The 22039-nt window shown below is 34.7% G+C and overlaps 1 protein-coding gene across 1 annotated transcript in view; it reads left to right on the top strand.

The window, feature by feature from the left end:
• Positions 1 to 22039, top strand: part of ADGRA1 (adhesion G protein-coupled receptor A1) — a 249735-nt gene that overhangs the window by 119657 nt on the left and 108039 nt on the right. Inside the window, exons 7-12 of the mRNA XM_058029388.1 lie at positions 184 to 397; positions 10900 to 11064; positions 14509 to 14707; positions 15850 to 15999; positions 18563 to 18724; positions 21029 to 21244. Coding sequence (XP_057885371.1) covers positions 184 to 397; positions 10900 to 11064; positions 14509 to 14707; positions 15850 to 15999; positions 18563 to 18724; positions 21029 to 21244 — 1106 coding nt within the window. The remainder of the gene's footprint in view (positions 1 to 183; positions 398 to 10899; positions 11065 to 14508; positions 14708 to 15849; positions 16000 to 18562; positions 18725 to 21028; positions 21245 to 22039) is intronic.

Here is a 22039-nt window from a genome sequence, read left to right as displayed (position 1 = left end):
AAAAAGTGATCTCTAGAACTCACAATATGATCAGACTGCAGTGGGTCTTATCTAGTATGTCTAAATTTTCACGTGAAGATATAAGAAGCTAGAATGGTATACAACTAGCTCATGTTACAATATTCATAAGAGAGGAATTAATTGTGACTTTGTTTTCCTATTTTTGTTTTGTTTTCCCTGCAGCTGGGCCTCTGGAGCTTCCTCTCTTCGAGCTGATCCCATCACAAAGACAAGTGGTTTTCCACGGGGACCGCCTGCCCTTCCAGTGCACCGCGACTTACGTGGACAGCAGCACCCAGGTGCAGTGGTACCACGGAGGGCGCCTGATCGAGACCGACGAGGAGAGCGGCATCTTCGTGGAGGACAGCATCATCCACGACTGCTGCCTGATCACACGGTAACACACACCCCCTCTGGGCAAAGCCGGCCTTGCAGGCAAGGGGAACACATCTCACACTCGCAACAAGCCTCATTAAGACACCAGGAGTTGCGCAATTTGAAGCAACTCAATTGTGCGCTTGAATCTGAGTACAGAGGTAGAGATTTTTCATGGCTATGTTTGGCTGTGATTCCAAATTGTACTTTGAGTCTAAGCATCCAGATTTGATCAGGTATGGGTTTGAACCAGATAAAAACAGTTTCTTGTACAGTTAACCATACAAAGAAACATAAAAAAGCAAGAAAAGAAGAAAAGCTTCAGAGCATATGAGTGACTTATAGCCAAACTGCTTCTTCATTACACCATCCACCATAAATGATGGACCTATGAAGAACTATCAATTGAAAATGAATAATTTGGTTAGTTTTAGCAGGTTCCAATATACTAGATCCCATTTTTTTTAGTTAAGTAATCTCATTTTTGTTTCTTATTAAATATTTCTTGATTTTCTGTGGCTTCTACTGTCTCTGTGCCTGTGTGCTTGAGATACAGAGATCTACAGTTGCATTTGCTGATGTGAAAAGTGCAAGAGGAATGAAGCAGAGTAGGCTTATATAAAAGAAGCAGAAACTAAAATTTGGCAGTGACTGTAATGTTCCAGTTTTGCTTCAGTTTTCCTGTTAAACATTATTTAATAAATTATAAATTTCAGTGTTTATTTTTGGGTTTCATCACAGAGTATTGGCTTGTCACTAAAAGCTGCTAAGTTGTTGCACACATCCTTTTGTCCTCTGCCAGTTTCCATCACTGGTCAAAAAGAGAGTCTGATTCTGTGTGCATGTTCTGCCTTTCTCTTTGTAGAAGATGGAGTGAAAATAAGTATGCTAATTAGCTCTGGATAATCATTAACATCTTTTCACTCAAACAGTTTCTATTAATATAATTGACCTGAAATGCTTCTTGAACTATCAAATAGAAGTTATGAAGGGAGTCAAATTAAATCCTGTCCACTGAGGACTTTTGGCTTTATTAATTTAGTCTACCCACTGATTATTTGACCCCTTTTGGAGTCCCGTAGATCTAGAGGCATAGATCTGACCTATTCTCAGAGCTCCTGTCTTTCTTCTAATATCAATGAAAAGGACTATTAGACCAATTAGTACAGTAATGCCACGTGCATGAGCTATTATATAACTGCCAAGTCACTTAAATTAAAGCACGTTCTTCCTATTTCCATTATATCAAAATTAAAATACATGCTGTTAATCACCTCATTATGTTTTTCAACTGAATTATATTTTGCACTGTATAAGTAATTTTTAAAGCATAGTAATAAGCTAAAATAAATAGTCTAAAATTGTTTCCAAATTAGCTATCTTTTTTTAAAAAGCTGTAAGTAGCTTGACTGATTTTTACCTTACATTACTTCTTTTTTGCCAGACTGTAAAATAAAAACCATTGTCTACCATAGCATATTTTAATAAGGATGGTTGATCTCCTGCCTACCTCGTTTACTGTGCCATTTAATAGGTGACCTTGATGCTGATGGTGCAGTATGCACTGGAATGTGCAATATGCACATCTATTCAGAAAAAATGTTCTTTAAGTACATCATCACATTCGCTGTTATAGACTGGAAAAATACTCTGACTTGCTAAGTTATGTGATAAAGACTGTTAAAATAAGACAAAATATTTTTGAATAAAACTCTAAGTCCTTAAACAGCTGTTGAAAATAATTCAACATTTTAATTCCTCATTTATTTGCATTATACATGACACTTTGTAAGATAGAAGGGCATTGACCATAGAGCATAATCCTTATCCAGCCAAAAATGCTAATACTCAAGCAGCTGTGCCTCTGCTTTGATCTAGGTGCTGATCAGAATTAACTTATTAAAGATATACTTTCAAACCTACTTTTAAAAACTGCACTATTTTAAAGTCAAATTTTTAGAATTTCTTAATGCTAATCCCATCTTTACAACTATGTATATTATATCCTAATTAATATAATTATTATCATAAAAAATTGAAATAATATATAATAGCATGCTTGTTACATGTTACAATAGCATGTATTAGTATGCTTGTTACATGCTATTACTCACTAATTTGTGATAGTTCTTAAGGCTAAATCATGGTTGTACAAGGCACTGAAACATCAGAAAGACTCTGCTTCCCTGGGGCTATCAAATGTTAAGTATATGATTTGGACGAAAAATGAAGGTAACTTGAAATCAGTTCTTACAGTATCATATTTGCCTTTGCATACCTAGTCTTTACACCAAATGTCCACTCTCTGTGGCTTTCTGTAATTGCACTAAAGGACAGACTTTGGCCTGTGCTACTTAGCAATTTAAAGATTTCTATAGCTGGTTTTGAACAAAGAGGTGCAGTCATGTTCCAAAAGCTGCTTATTCAAACGTTTTTAGGTGGTTATTTTATTGGGTAATTCCAGATATTTCTGGACGTGGATTTACAACACAAATATCATGTTAAACCCTTCTGTTTTATTAACTGGCACAGTAGAAGGATAAAATATCCAAATGTGTATTTTTTGTCTCCTATGATAAAGCAGAATAAACTAAAATAAATATTTTTGTTACAATAATTAAACTAAAGTTTTGAACTGTATTCCGGTTTGTGACATTTTTCTTGGCAAGGAGTATTCCCTTACAGGAGATCTTGAAAAGGTGTTTTCAATTCTGCTGCTAGCTTGCATTTATCATTTCTTGCCAATGATAATAATATTTGATTTTGCTGGTGTTTAATCTCCTGTCATTACCCCTGTGTGTAAATGTCATAGTCATATATGAAAATATACATATGATGTGGGACTAATTTCCTATCATTTGTGAATGGATCTAGCTGAATTTGTTAATAGTGCTTCCATCAAGGCAGCCTCATTTCTTTAGTGTGGAATATTATATCAATTCAATAATAAGCAGCAATTCTAACTCAACACATTCTGGTTCTCTGATATCCCTGAAGCCACATAGAAGGAAGGTCATGTGGTATTCTCTGCAGCACAGCATCTTTCCCAGCTTCCCCACTCTTCCCTCTCAGTGTTTGGAGAAGCTAGCAGGACAGTTATTAGAATATTAAACTAGAAAAAGAAGCTAATGTAATTCTGTGAACCAAGAAACTCCACCGTGGCAGAGATACTTTAATTTTCGAGAAGTTTCTTAATTTACCACAAAGAATATAATGACAATTTGGAAGTCTTTTTATTTCTAGTCTGCAAATCCTTGTGTAGAGTGTTTAACAGTGCTTATGCCCCGACAGCTGTAATTGCTGCTCTGGGACCATTACAGTCCACAAGTGCTCCTTCTGAGAACATTAAACTGTGAAGAAAGTTAAGAACCCATAAAAAGGAGAGCTGCAGCTGGAGAAACCAACATGCTCTCAACTAAACCTAGGCTGACAGGTGTCAGGATCAAAAGTTATTTTCAGATGTAATTTTTGTTGTGTAGATGGATTTGCCACTGGAAGTACAGTCTCTTAGGCCTGAATTCTGATCCCCCGAAAATTGTGTTTTTCTATTATACTCTGTGCTAAGTATCTCAGTCTTCTAAAAAGGGTTGAGAGAGCCACTTTATTTTGTGGGGGTTTTTAATTAAAAAAAAAAATTAAGCTTAAGAATCTGTTTAAAATCCTCCACGTGTTTCTTTACATTGTGACACTAGCCACTGCCAAGTAAATAATGAAATAAATAGTAATGTTTGAGATGAGAGGTATATGATTATGTGAAAATCTCAAAAATGTGGAGAAGAAACAAAGAATTTCAAATCAGGGTCCACTTTTAATAGCGAAGGTACAAAAAAATTTCAAACATATTAAATGTTGTGGGTTGAAATTTTGATCATAATTTACATTATCCAAACAGGAGGTTGATTCCAATTAATGCTTTTTTACTGTTTGAAATTATCACTGCATATATTAGTAAAGAATTCAGAGCTTGATTGAGGCAGTTTCACTAGAAGTATAAGGGTTATTTAACATATGATTATAGAAAGGAAATTGATTCCACAGGTGGTATCATGGCAAGTTTGAGATCCAGGCAGACACTTCCTATAAGAAAGAACAAAATGCTTCCAGGACCTCTGTGTGAAAGGCAGAAATTCAAGGCATGTAATGATCCAGATGATCCCTAAACTTTGTTAACAGTTTGGGCAGGAATGCATCTGGAAAAGACATGAAGCAAGCAGCAGTGGTTTGAGCTGGTCCTAGGTAAAAATACAGCCTGAAAATCCCTGATAACGATGTTGGAAGGTTGGACACTTGGCTGAAAGTTCAGATATGTACCAAATCATGGCAGAATATTGGAGATTGCACAAGATTAACAAGATTAGAACAAATCCAATTAAGTTGATTCAGAAAAGCAGATGTTTTATAATCACTTTGTGTTCTGCTGCATGAGTATTTTGGAGATGAGCAGCTATGGGTCATACTGAGAAATCCAGGGAGATAAGCAGAAATTGTTCAGTGCTGATATTTTTTGCTTTACCTAATTGACCCCATTTGACCTTTAGCTGTCAAGGAGCTAGGAAACAAATGAAGCAAAATAACAGTTTAAATTGTAAATCAATATTTCTGTATTATTTTGAGGTCACTTTAAACTTTGTAGGCAATGGTACACAACTCATTTCAGGCACTGGAGGCATCAAAGTACTGACAGATGTGACTTCACCAGCAGTCTTCTCATATATCAGATAGGAAGATAATATTTTAAATTATTGCAGAATATTATTAAATGCCCAGGGTATGGATTTCATAATGGGAGCATGTGAATTAATTTGGAAGATTAATTAAACTTAGGTCTTTTATCTAAAAATATTTCAATTACCTGAATAAAATCAATGACAGTTTTATTACTAATCGGTATGGGGAATATTTTAACATATAACCTGTGGGGAGACTGATACAATGAAAAGCAAAAGCAGCAACCATTATATCCTCTGTCATTAAAGTAATAGACCATTAACTAAGAGTTCTGCTGTGTCATAAAACTTGTAGGCTTAATTTGGGTAAGTGCTTATTGAAACATGATTGAAAAATAGGTATTTTCACAAAAAATATATGTAAATATTTTGGCTGCTAGAATTAAAATACCCTAGAAATATAGCAAATCAGAACAATAAAAAAATTTTGATGGGGTCCTTGAAGAATGATACAAAAGTATACTTTTTTTGTTGTTGACACCAGATTAAGATGCCTTGCACTAAATTTCGACCTCTCACTTCCCTCTCTGCTTATATCCAGCAGCTATATATGGGTCTATCCAGCCACAACTCTGAAATGTTCAGTAGTAAGAACAAAAATTGACGCTTTATCCCCCACAAGGGAGAATCAGAGGGTTTTGCTTTGACTTTTTAAGGCCAGAATGATTTTAATGTGGGCCTTCAAACAGCTGCAGCTACACAGCTGAGGACACGCTGCACTGCAGCAGCAGCTGGGAGTCAACATCTCAGGGATGGCTTTTTCTAAAGTACTTTTCCTGTCAACATCATTGTTAGGTATAATTGTACATTTTCTCTGGGTCCAGGCAGTAGTTTCTAAATCTGTGAACCAAATGTGAGCATATCAGAGCATTTATGACATACATCCAGAACCCAGTGCCAGGCAAACCACCCTAAATATTGGTGAAACAAACAGTTTCTACATAGAAATTCTTGTTAGAAATATTAAACAACAACAATTACTTTTTAATTTTCATATATTTCAATCTGCTCAACATTGAGAATGTATTGTAGGGCATATTCCCATTAATATGCTGGGATTCCATGAAAATGGCTCCTCTCCCTCCCTTATCTCCCTGCAGGATAAACCCCCCTGTATTTAATTTTTTATGGTATTGTGATTGAGTGGCTCCTGGCCATTACAAAATAAAGTTTACACTGTAAGAGAGACACCGAATACTGAGAAAGAATAGAGATCGTTCCTGAAGTTCTTATGTAGGAAACTGCTGTCCTACCTTCTTTTTAGATCTTTCCAAATTTCTTCCAAGTGGGCAAGTAAAACAGGTCAGTATTCTAACCCTAATATATCAACCAGCCCACAAAATGTGCATTATATATTTTATTTCTGCATTTGTGTCATGTCAAAGTAATATGCATTTTACAAATAATTTGAAAATGTAAAATTAATTTATTTTGGAAGTAGATTTTTATTTCGTTTATTGTAGTTTTGTCCCTCTGTTTTTTTGTTTGTTTTTTTTTTTTGTTTTCTGTTAGTATATTGTTATTAAATCTAGGCTCTTTCCAACTCTTGTCATGGTTCTAGAATGTGAACAAATTAGCTGATAGTTAAATTATAGAGAAAAGTATGTTATAGCACATTACATTTCTTGGGTACCCACAGATGGTATTAAATGGTAAGTTAAGCATTGTCTTTATATGCAATCAAAAGAAAAAAAAATATGTGTATTGCATTACCTCTGTGTTTGAGAAATTGATTACACCTGAAAATACGTGCTAGACATCTCGCATAAAATTAATACCAACTTTCATCTTCCTTTTTTTCTTGCTGTTGCCTGGACACAAGTTTACTTCAAAGGCCATCAGCCTTCTAAAGCTGTTTCTTTCAAGGGTAAATAACTAATTTTGTCAGAGAGATCAGACTAGCAATTTGAGTTCAGACAAGTGCCTTGATTTACAGATTCTCTCTTAATTTTCCATGTTTTAACCTTATGTCCCCTGTGAAAGGCTGTATTCCGAGCATCAGTGTACTCTGGAGACCAACACTCATTTTTTAAATTGCATGTTAGTATTAATAATTTAAGGTGGTATGGGTTGGAGGCATGTTGTGCAGACCTTCTGCCTGAACTGTGGGAACACATTAGCTATTTATCTGTCTGAAGAAGAATATGAGAAAACCTAAATGTCTCCTGAGTTAGAGTAAATAATTTTTATTTTCCTGCAGGAAGACCAGTTGGTTCTTCCTAAATCTTACAAAAACTCAAGTCAGACTTTGAAGTATTTCTTGTGGAAAGCCAATCAAAGCATGGTGTTCAAGTCTCTCCTTTATTTGTTACTTTGTTTCCTGGCATGCAGATGACTGCTGGGGCGTACAGTAAATGTCGCTATAGTACTTCTTCAGGACATGGCTGAGTAACTTTGCATAATGAGACCTACTTCTGATTGTCTAATTAGTTATGCATAGCTGTAGCAATGCAAACTATGCCTCAAATAGAACTCTATTGTCATAGGTTACTTGATTACATGACTATGGCTTCCGTGTGTGTTATGGTTCCTCTTTTTATAATGACAAATGCCACGGGCTTCAGTTGAATATCAGAACAATTTTTTCATGCAATTGCATCAGCTGTACATTTTAATTAATTTTTCAGTATGTCAATCATCACATTTGTAAAAAGTAATTCTACCATGCATGAAATTACCCAGTACAAAAAAAGAATCATGTATATTCTCTTTTCAATGTTTTTAATGAGAAGGTCACTGTCATTTCAAAAGGAAAGTTGAGAAAAGCCTGCTAGCCATCCTTTTCTCATCAGGCAGCAGTCTTCCTATTCAGTTAGCCTTGATACCATCTCAGGAATATCTGACTTCATTTTACCGTCATAGAATATCACAGAATGGTTACGGTTTCAAAAATCCTCTAAGATCATCAAGGCCAAGTGTTTAGCATTAAACCATATCCCCAAGTGCTGCATCCACATGGTATTTTGAATACTTCCTGGGAGATGATTCCACAGTTCTGCTAGGCAGCCTGTTCTGACACAGGACCACCCTTTTCATAATATCTGATCTAAACCTTCCCCCTGCTGCAACTTGAGGCCATTTCTTCTCATCCTGAAAGTCAAAAATTCCTTGCAAAGTGGCAACTGTCACACTGCTGACGAGTGGGATGTGATTGCTAATGCACAGGGCGTAGGAATGCTTGTTGACTCATATTCCATCCTTAGGAAAGCCGCATAGCTGGGGCAAGATTGTTGGCACTTGTAGCCCAATGTTTATTAGCTCTTGTGAGATAGGATAGTTGAGAAAAGGATACAGCCAAAGGAGCCATCCTCTCCTCTCTTAATTCTTTTGAGGTTTTGTCAAGCTCCTAAATCAGAGTCCTGCCATGTTCTCAGGTTATGGAGAGTTCTTGCCTTTATCCAAGACTTGTTGCCATTGCCAAGAGAGATCGAGAATGCCGTTTTGACTATGGGTGAGAGTCTCTGGGTGTGCTTATGCAACCATGCCAAGACTTAAACTATGTAACTGACCTACTAGAAAACTTTGTGAAGTAGAGTTTTAAAATTCTATACCCAGGAGAGGCCCACTCCTTCCTTCTGGTCTGCCAGGACTGTGAAGTCAAAGTCTTCAAGGATTATAAGCAGAGAGAATGCTAAAGGACAAGCTGACTGCTTTTTTTGAGTATTAAAGGACTTTTTTTTTTTTTTTAATTCAGTCCCCCAAATTCTCCAGAGATTTAAGATCAATTTATCATTTGTCATATCCAGATGGTAAGTAAATGAACAGTTTCACCATTGGGCTTGCTATCAAGATATTCCAAGAGGAATATAAATGAATGCATCATTTGCAGTGGCCAGATGGCAATTCAGAAGACAATTTCATGATCTAGTCACTATATTGCATAAACCTATTCTGGTTTGTTTTTTATCACCATCTGAAAAAAGGGCAATAGAAGATTAAAAGTGTGAATGTGAGGAATTTCTTGTCTTTTGAGATAATTTGAACCAGTGTTCAAGTATTGCGTTTCTATCAGAAACAAGGCCGGTGTATCAGTAAATATTTGTCTGAGTCTAGGAAACTTCATCTACTGAGGGGAGACCTGTTAAGCAGCAGATACATTCACATCAGAACACATTTCAGCAGTTTAAATAAATGGAAAATGTACCCTTTATTTATCTGCATATTGATTACTTGTAAAATTTATAGTAAGCTGAAATATGGTATTTACCTACCATCACCATCATCATTGTTTCCAATTTTATCACATTTTTATTAACAATGGTTGTAGATATTTTCTAGAAAATATATCATATCAGCACAACTATTGTACATTCTATTAATTTTTGAAGTCTCCACGTGTTGATGCCACAAGTGAATGTTACCTTCTGCCTTTTCTTTCAGCAAAAAAGCTTTGTGCATAACTGTTTTTATAAGCTCTAGAAATATGATCTTTCTTAACTCTCTATAATGATGTGGGATTGTTGTGATGTATGAAATATAATATTTAATTAAAACATTGTTAAACTGGCTAATTTCACTGAAGTACTTCTCCCTGAAAGCAAAAAGATGTATTAAAAATTAGCTGAGAGGCTGCTGTTACTGAGTTATTCACCTGAGACTTCTTAAGAGAACAATTGCTTCTTTTGACATTGAAATACTGAGCTACTGTCTGAGAACAGCTAGTAATGCTTTTTCTATATTTTTTGCTATAAAACTTTGTTAGAATTCATTGTAAAAATGAAATAGGGGGTTACAAGGCACTTGGAGTTCAAAGCCATCATAAATAGGAATAATGCGATATTTTTAAAGTTACTATTTAATAATAAATTTCACTGAATATCTGGAGAATTATCTGAATTTCTGAAACAACTATCGTAAATCAAAGGCGATTTATTGTGGTTTGCTTGTTTTCTGAGGCCCTAGATAACAACCCCATAGTAGGTTCTTGAGAAAATAATCTTTCAAAATTTCAGGCTCTACAAAAAAAGTGTTAAAGGCAACAAGTAAATTTTTTAGGGTTTTTTTTAAACACAGATTTGAAATAAATTTATTAACTGTTAATTCAGTCCTTCAATTTTTATAGTGTACATTCTCTCTCACCCCACTGTGTTTCTTCCCACATAATTTTTAATTGTCTAAACCACAAGGCATATTCAAAGACAAGCCATTTCTGTAAAGCAAAGTAAATATTTCAGATAAATGCTACTTCTTTTCCCCCCCCAACTACTTTCAAAAGCTGTAATTTGTTTAAAACTGTAGCAAAATTTATTTCTAGCCCCATGGCAGATTTGAGACATAATGTGTTACCTTCTTAAAATGCAGTAGTTAGCATTATTTTTGGTCTATGACATTACTGTAGAGTTGGAGTAATTGAATAATGTTCTACCCCTGATAGCAGAGTGCCAGATTCTGGTCCTAAAATGCCTCAGGATCTGTAATCACAGCTGAAGGCAAACCCATTCTCTGTGGGTTGGTTGTGTGGTCCACTTGAAATGCCTTTCTGACTTCCAAGTGCTTGGTTAGGCAACAAACTGAATATTCTGTAATACCTGGGGAAAACAGAATGGGCTTTGATAAATAGTTTATATTTTTTGTGATGATTTGTGATTTGTGTTATAGCCTGTTACTACCTGAGCAGTCAATACAAATTGGTGCTGCTAAGAGCTTACTACCACTTCCATACTGTCTGACCCTCTGATATCATAGACCAAACCCCATTCTGATGTTTTCATAAAAAAAATAAGTTAATGTCAGAAAACCAGTGACTTGATATCTGTATAATTAAGTGTATACAATGATGATTCTTTTACTTTTTTAGTGAACTTATCCTATCCAGTATTGACATTGATGCAACTGGAGATTGGGAGTGTCTAGTCAAGAATTCCTATGGAAATAGCACCAAACATGTAGAAATTGTGGTGCTTGAAACAGCTGCTCCCTACTGCCCTGCAGAGAGAATTATTAACAACAAGGGAGATTTCAGGTATGACTTTCTGGGTTTGGAGTGTGTTTCATGGATTAATGGAGATACAGGCCATATTCATGCTTACATGACACTTCAGTCTCACTTATAAATCACTTATTTTAGTTGTCACTTTTATATAATATGGTAGGAAGGAGAGCACTCTATGATTTTGATGGGAAATGGCACCTAGTGCTTCAAGAGAAGCAGCGGTTTGTGAAAGTCAGGAAATCTTCTAATTCCTCAGTATACATTATAGAAAATTTTAAAGAAATTAGATAAATTAGAGAAGATTCAGAATTTTTCTTGTCCTTTGTAGAAGATGATAACACTGCATTAAAGCATTAGAAGATTAAAGCTTCGGTGCTTTACTTTTTAAAATCTGTTCTGGTTTGGATGACTTTGTTCAGCTGAGGTTAGAGGTAAGAAATGACATGAGATTGTTAGTAAAATATTTCACTGAGGAGGATCAAAATAGAAAGTAAAACTATTTAGTAAAATAAATAGATTGTATGAGGTGAGCTTAAGGACACAAAGTTCTACCAATGTAACCCATGCTTACAAAATACATCTGTCCTGCTATCTGAATCCTAGGAGCTACAAGATTTTGTAGAGTAAATGTAGCTTTTGCTCCATCATTACTTTTATCTACATGTGCTGGTGGGGCTTTTTAAAATTGTAATAATTTTAATCAGAAGCAAAGGTTCCTGTGGAATTTAGCATTGTTTTCAGTCAGCTCTAAAATACACCAATGGTATGCACAAAGCTCTTAAACAAAACCTGCTTGACAATAAGACTGATGTATGATGGCAATCCCATTGAGAAATCAAGACAGTAATTTGTTACCAAATGAATTTTAATGATAATTCGGCTTGAATAGATAATGAAAGGAAAGTGGATGAGGAAAGAAGCCTTTCTTAAATAGCAGAATTTTCTGTGAATATTTCTGACCCAAAAGCCTCTATTTATTTTCAGGTTACCTTTAAAACTTAAAAGCCCAAAGGCTTTTTCTACTATTTCTTGTATTTGAATAAAAGTAAAGGATTGAATTAGAAAGAAGTGGAAATAAAAACCTACTCAAATAATCTGTTTTCTCTTTACTACAAAGCTATTTTATTATGTGTTAACCTCAGTACCAGCGAGTTTGCCTCTTTCATTGAGGCAAAATTGCTGAGGCAATGCATATATATGGATTAAATTTCATTAGAGACATTTGACAATCTTAGCTATAGATTTGTTTGTCATCACAATAACTGGAATTGTGCTTTTGCATACTGGATATGCTGAAATAGGTTTTCATTAGGTCTTTAAAAAATATATATACTTTGTATCAGAAAACTCATACTGAATCTTTTAGATGGCAACTCCATGAAGTTCATGTTCTTGCCTTAAAATGACATCCTTTTCTCCATAAATAAATATATATAAATCTTCATGCTGCACAAACTAACACCAGGGGCATTTTTGTCATTTTATATAAATCAAAAGAACAAGAGTGGACATTTCTCAACCTATTGATCATCTTGCTAGAAATCCATATAAATTTATTTTTAAAATGTACAGCAAAAGGATGCTGAGTCCATAGGTTCTTTTGGCATTTGAGAGAATGAATTTAAAATCGTAGAGAATTTATGAGGCTCCAACTCAGCATTAACGCTTGAAATTGTTCAAAGGTTTATCCTCAGAGATGGAGCTTTCACACCAGCAAGTTTTCTTACAAAGGTCTTTGAAGTTTTGGTAACATAACAAGTATGGAAGTAAAAAGAATTGAATCACAAAGGCAAAGCTAGAAAGAACTGTTCTTTTATTGGGCCAAAGAAAGGGGGGAAAAAGCATCAACTGTCAGGGGAGTGTGGCTATTTCAGAGGTCCAGCCTAGGTGGTATTTATAATTGTGTAACTGCAGCAAGAATTAGGCACTGAGAGTCAGAATAAACTGGCCTTTTCTGCTAAGAGGTTTTCTCTATCATGGCCATATTCTACCTTTTTTTTTGGTTGCTGTTTTATAGAATGCTGTTAGCTTATTCTGAAAGGCAAATGAAAATGCTGCTATATGCTATTATTCCTAGTCATAAAGGCTGGATTCTGCTCACTGTGACAATGCTAGGCTCAGAATTATCTCTTTAGTTTCACTTTTGAGGTAAGTTGCCAATAAGTGTGGCCCAATTGCATTAATGCAAATTTCTTACTAGAAATAATTCATCCCAGACGCAAAAGTCCTCTATGATACTATATGCTCTATATACTACTTTACATATTTTGATTTTTTTGGAAACCCTCTTTCATGATTCATTTTTTATCAACTGTTTTTACATTACAAATTGAATTTTTTTGGTGACAGCTGTGAAAAATAAAAGTATTTTTCTTCTTAGCTTTTCTTTGAGATTAAGAAAACTTTTTTAGTCCAAAACCTTTCAGTATATTATGTAACAGTGTACAATTGAATATGCATTGTGTAACTAGAGGAGCTAATACATTTGTTTGAGGAAAGGTTGATTGCCAAGCTATAATTTCATTGAAAGGCAGAATATTTTTGTGATTTATTTGGTTCACTCATCAGATCAGTGCAATTAAAGAACCATATCCTTCCCACACCTGCTGACTCGCTGATGATATGCTTATGGCTTTCTTTGATTTCTACCAGTTACCTGATCCTGCTATGTCCACACCAGGCTGTCAATGACAATAGATTCGGTATCTACAGAAATAGATCCATTGTGCCATTCTAGAAAATGCAGAAGAAAAACACTTTCTATGCACTGAAATTGTGTTTCATAACAGACCAATCAGCTAAATAGAAGAATTCTGGCTGCTCTTGATTTAGTTTGTTTTCAAAGACTGTTTTGGAATCACACTACATAAATCATGTATACCTAAACAGCTAATTTTTGAGGGCTAGTTTCTTCCTCCTTCATGATGTGTGATCTCTGCTGAAATCTTGTACACTGAGACATTCGGAACTTTTTGTTTTTTCAAGGCTTTTTAGGGGTGGGTCAAAATGCAAAGCAGAGATTGTCAGGTACATTTTGGGCCCTTAGTTTTAAGAGCATTTAGTAACAGTTTGGGTTTTTGGGGTTTTTTGGTTTTCTTTTTCTTCACGTACTTACTGCTCTGCTTTTTGCAGTCTGCAGACATTAATGTAGTAAAAACACCAACCACATATTTTTCCTTAACATTAAACACCTTCCTGGAATTAACGCAGAATGAATGTGTGACCAGCTAGACTTGAACCTGTATAATTCTGACATTTTCCAAGGAAACAAAGTAATTAATTATAAAACATTTTGAAGTATAAGTTAAAATAGACTCTTTTTCCTCTTATACCACTTTACTTTGTTGTATATGGTCGTATATATATATATAGATATATAGATATAGAAATATAGATATATATATGTACTACATAATTAATATATATTGTAAGTTGCCTTTTGCATTTTGATTTTTACTACCATGGTGTTTCTAGGTGGCCCAAAACTTTGGCTGGGATAACTGCTTACCAGCCCTGTCTGCAGTACTCTTTTAACTCTGGTGCATTTCACAATGGTGCAGAAGAGGCAAAGGCGTGGCGAAAATGTAACCGAACTGGACGCTGGGATGAAGAAAACTACTCTGAATGTCCTTATTCACAAGAAATAACTCAAGTTCTTCATGCTTTTAGTCAGGTAACATTTTGAAATCCAAGGCTCCCCTTCTCTAGCACTAAGCTTGTTGGATAGCATAGAAATGTCAGTTCAGCCATAAGTTTGGGATAGATGGACTTTTAACAAAATGCTTTACTTGAGAGACAGCCATTTGTTTTGTTGGCAATTGGAAGTTTAGTAGGAACAAGTGCACAGCATTAACTTTATCTTAATATTTTTTCCATTAGGTGCTTAGAGTCTAGACTATTATTAGTAATGCTGGAAGGGTGATCAGCACTCAAATTTCCTTCCCCTCATACAGTTTTCCAGAAAGATGTTCATTTCTCATGGAGTCCCATATCAGAGTTTCATCAGCTGAAGTGCCTTTCCTCTTTAGAATGCCTTTTTGATGTCTTCAAAAAAGCAGTACCTTAACTGTTTCTTATGGATAAGTAAAAGAATGTGATGAAAAAGTAGATGGATAGAAATTAAAGAGAAAAAATGAATGTAACAGGAAACACTGTGGAGGATGGCCCAGATTTGTAACTGCCATACTGATTTTACAACTTTCAGTTTCCTAGACCATTTCTTCCCTGGTAGTATCAGTAGTGTTGGATAAAGCCACAGAAAGTTTGTTTTCAAATGGATTCAGAAATAAGAGTAGTTAATATATTAAGAGAGCCATTGCAATTACAGGGTAATAAAATAATTAGAGAGATGTCTAGAATCCAGTCTATTCTTCTGTAAGCAATGAGGTGAGGTTGGGTTTCTCAGGACCTTAGACACTCAGGACTTTATAACCACTGAGGATGGAGGCTGCACAATTTCTTGGGGCTAACCTGTTCAAATGCCTGACTACTCTTACAACAGGAAAGGCAAGGTAAGTAGCTTGGTATATTTTATGAAGCCAGATAGTTACAGTCTAGAAAAAGTAGACAAAAATCTTCAAAATTTGTTGGTCTTTTGTGGGGGTGTCTTCAGATAACAGCAATGTAATCTAAGACCTAAGGCTGAAAATACATTCATATGCCTGAATATTCCCCTGAAATGTATATCCATGGCATACTGATGCACATAAATCCATGTGAAATTATGGCAGGCGTACCAACGGATGTGATCTCCAGTTTTTGAAGAGAATGAAGGTAGCTGATTTATTAGGGCTAACACTTCTAATGTATTTTCAGATGCACATCAATTTGACAACCGTGCTGGAGTTTTCCCACCAGCTGACAGCCTACACAAGAGGTGCTTCCCTCTTTGCGGATAAAATGGATGTCATATATTTGGCGTATATAATGGAAAAGTTAATTGTCTTCGTGGATGAAGTTGAAGATGTAAGATATCTCTTCTGTGCTTAAAAAAAGTATCAGTTAGAAGTGAAGTCTTCTCGTGTGGTCCTGCTCTTAATGTATGCGGGCACACAGTGAAGAGTATCTTCTAAAACTGATTGCTGATTGCAAATGTTCTGCGTAAACTGTGATGTGTCTCTTTGTGCCAAAAAGGAAACTAAGTCTTCTTGGCTGATGACAAGGGCATTGCTGCTTAGGAATAAAACCTTTTTATAGTGAGCCACTTTATTAAATTTCTTTTTAAGTTTATTTTCCATCATTGCTAAGGTGTTAGAATGGTCTCTGGCTGGCCTCTGGAGCTTCTTTTGTTTTCTCCATTTTATCAGAAGGTTTTCACTGAATTTTGAAAGGTGGTATCACTTGTAAAGAAAAGATAATATGTCTTTATGTGCAACTTCTTACAGAAACTTTTAGCATTATATGCCATTTTTGCAGCAAAATCTAATCAGAATTATGCAAACCCTATGGGAAAAGTAGGTTTTTAGAGAGAACATATTAGAGAGTAACTATTTGCATAAACATTTGATAAACTGTAATTTTTGACCACATGATGTTTTCTTTTGGTTTGGCAATGTTCATTCCGTTCTGGCTCTGGGAATTGTAACAGTTAACATTTCAGTGCCAATTTGAGAACGTCTCCAACTTCAATTTCACCATAATACACTAGATCTAAAGTATATTAGTAAGTGCTCTCCAAGAATCATGTTTCAAAGCTGCAACTTTATTTCAGCTCAGAATCCTGATAAGATCTTTCTGCTTTCTGACAAAACAAAAATTTGACATTCAAAAGAAACAGCTGGATTTGCCATAAAGCCTCTTTGTTTTTCTAGCACTGATGTATTTTCCATTAAAGCTGAGCACCATCTCTAATCTTTTAAATGACTTCTTCCAGCTTTCAAATAGGTTTTCATTTCTGCTGTTTTTTGTATCAAAACATCTCTATCTCCATCACTTACGTCTACATCTCTGATATAGTAATACCTTATTTTCTTAATTTATAACATTTTTCCTATTTTTTTTCTCTTTTCCTTTACCTCTCTCTCAAGTTTTCTAGATAGGGTCCTCATCCACTGAGTTCTCAACTAGCATCCATTTCTTAGCTCTCACTTGCAAGGTACAAAAGCACCTATGAAATTTGAACATGCATAATAGTGCAAATTTTTGTATTTTCAATGACATGACTTTACTCTCCATTAATGCACTTAATTATAGTATAAATTACTTCCTTTTCTTATTTCTCTCCTTTTGTATATTTATAGACTATTGTTCTGCCCTCAGTAAGTTACTGCCTAGCTGATTGGTGTTTGCTTTTATAGTTTCTCATAAATCACTCCAGACTCTTAATGTGATTCATTATTATTCATTTTATCAATAACTCTGTCACATTGTCAAAAGCCATCTAGAATTATCTAGTAATTATGTTCTCAAAAATAGATTAAATATTTCAGGAACAGTCACATAAAATTTCACATGTTGTCTCATTATTTGTTTCCTTTGCAATGCATGGGAAATTTATCTTGTTTTTATTGAAAATGCAGAACTAACTTCATAAGCTCAGCAATCTTTTAAATCTTTTTCACCTGAAAAATCTTTTAAATCTTTTTCACCTTTTTCCTGAATTCTGTTTTCCTTTCCACTGAATCATCTGTGTATTTGTCTTATTTTTTGCTTCCATTAGCATGACTTTTTGGCTTCTTGAACTTTTCTTTAACAATATTTCTCAGTTGTTTTTCTCTTCTATTTACCTTTTTATTCAGGTTTACTTGTGACAAGTGGGTATATCTTTTCCATATCTTTGCCTTCAAATATATTGGTACCGTGGTCATGTTAATTTTGAAATTTCACTCAAATTAAGTTTTTTAATTTTAAAAACAAACATTTTTATTCCATCTTGAAATAATTACAGAAAATATTCGCAGTGATATTTATTCTTTCTAAATGTAACTACTAATAAAATTTCAAACACACATTTGCCAAAATCTGTAAAATGTCACCTAGCAAAACAAAGATCTGTTGTTTTGGATTAGGCACAAGTGTGAATTAAACCTACCAAAGCTATGGCTCATGAGGTGATCTAAGTTTCTGTCAGCACCTGAGCTATATCTCAAATTTACTCCACTATGTCTGTAACAAAGATGTCTTTCGAATATGTTTTTCCTTCCCCCAAGCCTCCCCGTCAAGGTCCTTTGATTAAACATAAAGCAGTTCTTTAGAGGGCATGGCCAATTTTAATTAGTTTATGAAAGACGGTGATAATTCTGGAATTCTGTTTATTGAGATGAGATGACTCAATTTGTCTGGTTTATCTAGAAGATAAGCTTTAAAGTTGTGAATTAAAAGGCTCTTCCTTGATGTGAGTTGCCCTTTTCCTTTCTTGGTTTTTCTTTTTCAATCTATTTAAATTTTTTATAAAATCAAAACTGTTTTTCAATGATGGTTACCAAGAGAAATAATATGTCTGCCTTCATTTGTACCCTTATCTGTTTTTTTTTCTTAGTTATTGAGTTTTACAGACAATACCCTTTTATTTTTTTTTTCCCTCTTCCAGATTGGGGATGCTCTTATTGAGATTGCCAGCAATATAATGTTGGTGGATGACCACGTGTTGTGGATAGCTCAAAAAGAAGACAAAGCCTGCACCAGGATTGTACGATGTGTGGAGCAGATTGCTAGTCAAATACTGACCAGCAAGACTCAAGTGATATCAAAGGTATTTCAAAAAATTAAAAAATGTTTTGTAAGACTTTTTCTCTTGAATTCTATTTGCAAGACCAAAGTATTTTTAAAATATAACTAATGGTATTAAAAAGTGGTTTTCTTTGCTCAATTTTATTTATTGTGACAATATAGTGTTCACAACAATATCTTTTTAATGTTCTTACTATTCATTCAGTTTCTCTTTTTAAAGCCATTATAGTATATGGTTTTATTTTGAGAGGTCCAAATTGAGTGAGTGACGGACAGCAGCATGTCAGATCATAAAAGACAGCAATATCCTTTGTAGCTGGAAGATTTTAATATGCCTTACTCACAGGCTTTTGGACAACTACAGATTAAAGTATTTAGAAGATTATCACCAAGGTCTATCATGTCCTAAACATTACGAATTTGGGGATAGTTTTAGTATTTTGAGAAGCAAACTGTACCTGTTAGAAATATATTTCTTTTACTCCTTGTCCTCCATCTACACAAGCGTGTCACTTGGATGCTGAGAGGTTCTCATTTGGAGACTAAGACATTGTCTTCTTGTCAGCTTCAACATCTGAATAGCAGAAATACATCTAAATCAGAAGCTTGAAAGTTATCCTTTTAGAAGTTTATCTAAACACTTTAAAGCCTTATCATTCCTTGAGTTAGATTGCTTGCTTGCTAACAACCTTTATTCTTGTCTCAATTGTCCACTGCATTTACACAAAACCACTATTTAAACGTAAGTTCAGGTACAGAGTAAATCACAGGAAAAATACAGAAAATTAAAAGCAACCAAAAAAAAGGAAATTATAGACTGAAGTGAATTATAGAGGAAGCCAAATAGCATAATAGCCTTAGTTTGTGTTTTTAAGAAAATGGTCTTTCAAACAGACACAAAAATGTATTGGACTGTTTCTTAAAAGAAGTTTTTTATTTAATTCTCATTTACATAAAAGAATCAAATTTGCTAAAAGTATTTATATTGAAGCATAGTGACAATAATGTAACTTTTAGAAGTATTTGGCAATGTGACAGCTAGGAGGGCTCTGTTGTTTTATACTTGCCTTTCTTTTAAATGTCAAGTGACAAAGGTTGAGTTTTTTCCCTTTCACTGCTTCAGGAAGATGTTGACATTACTGAAAAGAGTAATTCTATGTACTCAGACTTCAATATGTGTCACTAACTGTTTTGCCTTGCTTTATCTTTTAGCTTCTGAAGGTTTTCTGTAGGAGAAGTAGTTTGCTGTTGAGTGCAATTTGTAAATAAACAAAAGCTGTGGAGTATTTCTGGTCTCATCTTAGGCAATACCAAACATATCTGTTCCTTTGGGAGGCCAGCCAGGAAACTGTCTCACAGAAATTGCATCAGCTTTCTTTATTTTAGAAAACAGCAAATAAAACACCTACAGCTTAGGTAGCCAATAGTTTCTTGTACCGTTCCAAAGGGGAAAAAAAAAAGAGAAAATCTATAAACTGTGTCAGCCATATAACATTGAATCATAAAATCATTTAGGTGGTCAAATGACCTTTAAGATCATTGAGTCCAACCATTAATCCAGCACTGCCAGGCCCAGGATCAGGAAACAATCAGTGCCTGGAAGCAGAAACCATATAGTCCTATCAGTGTGGCACCAGTCTAAGGTAGTGCACCTGTTATAACACGAGCTGTTTGTCTCATGCACTGTGATGAAATTAGAATGCCTAGTTTAAGGGTAGAGATGCATCTCTGCACTCTGCTGCAGTCTTCAGCTCCATACACTTCACTTTGCTGAAGGATAGGTCACAAATATACCTGCAACATGGTGTTGCTTTGAAATGTTTAGTGATGTTCAATGCTCTCATGGAACAAGGTGTGTGAAAAGACTCAGCCACTAAATAGCTAAGAAGGTTCCTATTTAATTTCTTAGGTACAAAGTACATCCTTATTCATTTTTTGAGTAGTTCTTAAGCCCAGTGTTGCTAGTTCACTTTGTACTTCTATTGCTTTTATTCCAGATTCCACTGAAGCTGATAATGATGGAATTGCACAACTGATACAATAATAACTATTGTAACTGACAGAAAGAGATCTATATCTATGTGTATATACGTATCTTAGAAGGAAAGATGGGAGCAAACCCACTATGCTGTTGTAGAATCCTGTATCATATTTTTAAATAAGTTCTATTTTCTTTCTCATTCCAAGAGAATATATATATATATATACCCACACATATATCTGTGTGTATACATGCACAATCCTTTATAGAGTTTATGCAGTAAGGACACAGTGCACATGCAATGGCAAATATGGTTTGTGACAACCATTCTCAATGTTTTCACAGGTATCTCGTAATATTGCACTGGAAGCCTTCGTGATCAAGCCCTCCAGTTTCACAGGAATGACTTGCACTGCCTACCAGAAAACATCTGCAAACTCAGACAAGTCAGTGACTCCTGATTTAGGAAGATGGGAAGCAAATCACAATCCTGATCTATATTTGAATTTCAAGTGCAACACTGGTAATCTGGATGGTTCTTTGGTGAATTCTTCTACCAGAGTAAGTCAGTATGATTATGACTATAGCTATCTGTTTTATTTATTTAGTGTTTTCAGTAGCACCTTTAGGCAGAATACTGATTTGTAAAATGAATATTTTATGTGTTGTTAGCACTGTAAACTTGTTAATAATTTCAGCATGTAAGTGGGCTTCAACTGGTGTATTGAGTGTAGCATATTTTGTTGTGCTAATGAATATTCCATTAATATAATCAGGCAGAATGCAGGATGTGAATAGAGATGAATGAATGTCTTGTTCTTTCTATCTCTGAGTCCAGTTGTGCAAACTTTTCTATGTGTAAACAATCTCTTCAAATTAATTTGGAAATACTTGTTTTAGTGAGGCACTGTCACAGGATTTTACATTGCAGAGATGTATTTTTTTAGGGAAATTAGCTTTACTTTCATAAATAATACTGCACTATCTTCTGGACTTCATACTGAGGGAGAGTGTTTTGCATGATTTTTGAGTAGTAGCTGAAGAAAATAGTTAATAAGCCTTTTAATAAAATACGCTGTTGTTATCAAATAATGAAGTGTAACAATTAAATTTTGATCTAGCAGGAAATGGAATTTTGTATTTGGCTGAGCATGTTATTAAATTTGAGTATTAGTGTTGAATTTCATCTATCCTCCAACTGAATCTCAGTTTAATAGGCTTATTTCTTGAATTATTTACTATGACAAAACGATGCTTCTCTGAATAATATTACTGGTTTATTGAACTTGAAAATATTTTGATTGAAGTTTGGTGCATTTTAATCCATATGGACTATGCACTCAGTTATATATTTTG

This window comes from Melospiza georgiana, chromosome 8, assembly GCF_028018845.1.
Source record: "Melospiza georgiana isolate bMelGeo1 chromosome 8, bMelGeo1.pri, whole genome shotgun sequence".
In the NCBI taxonomy this organism is placed as follows: Eukaryota; Metazoa; Chordata; class Aves; order Passeriformes; family Passerellidae; genus Melospiza; species Melospiza georgiana.
Note: the sequence above shows the minus strand (reverse complement) of the source record. Positions and strands in the feature narration are given on the sequence as shown.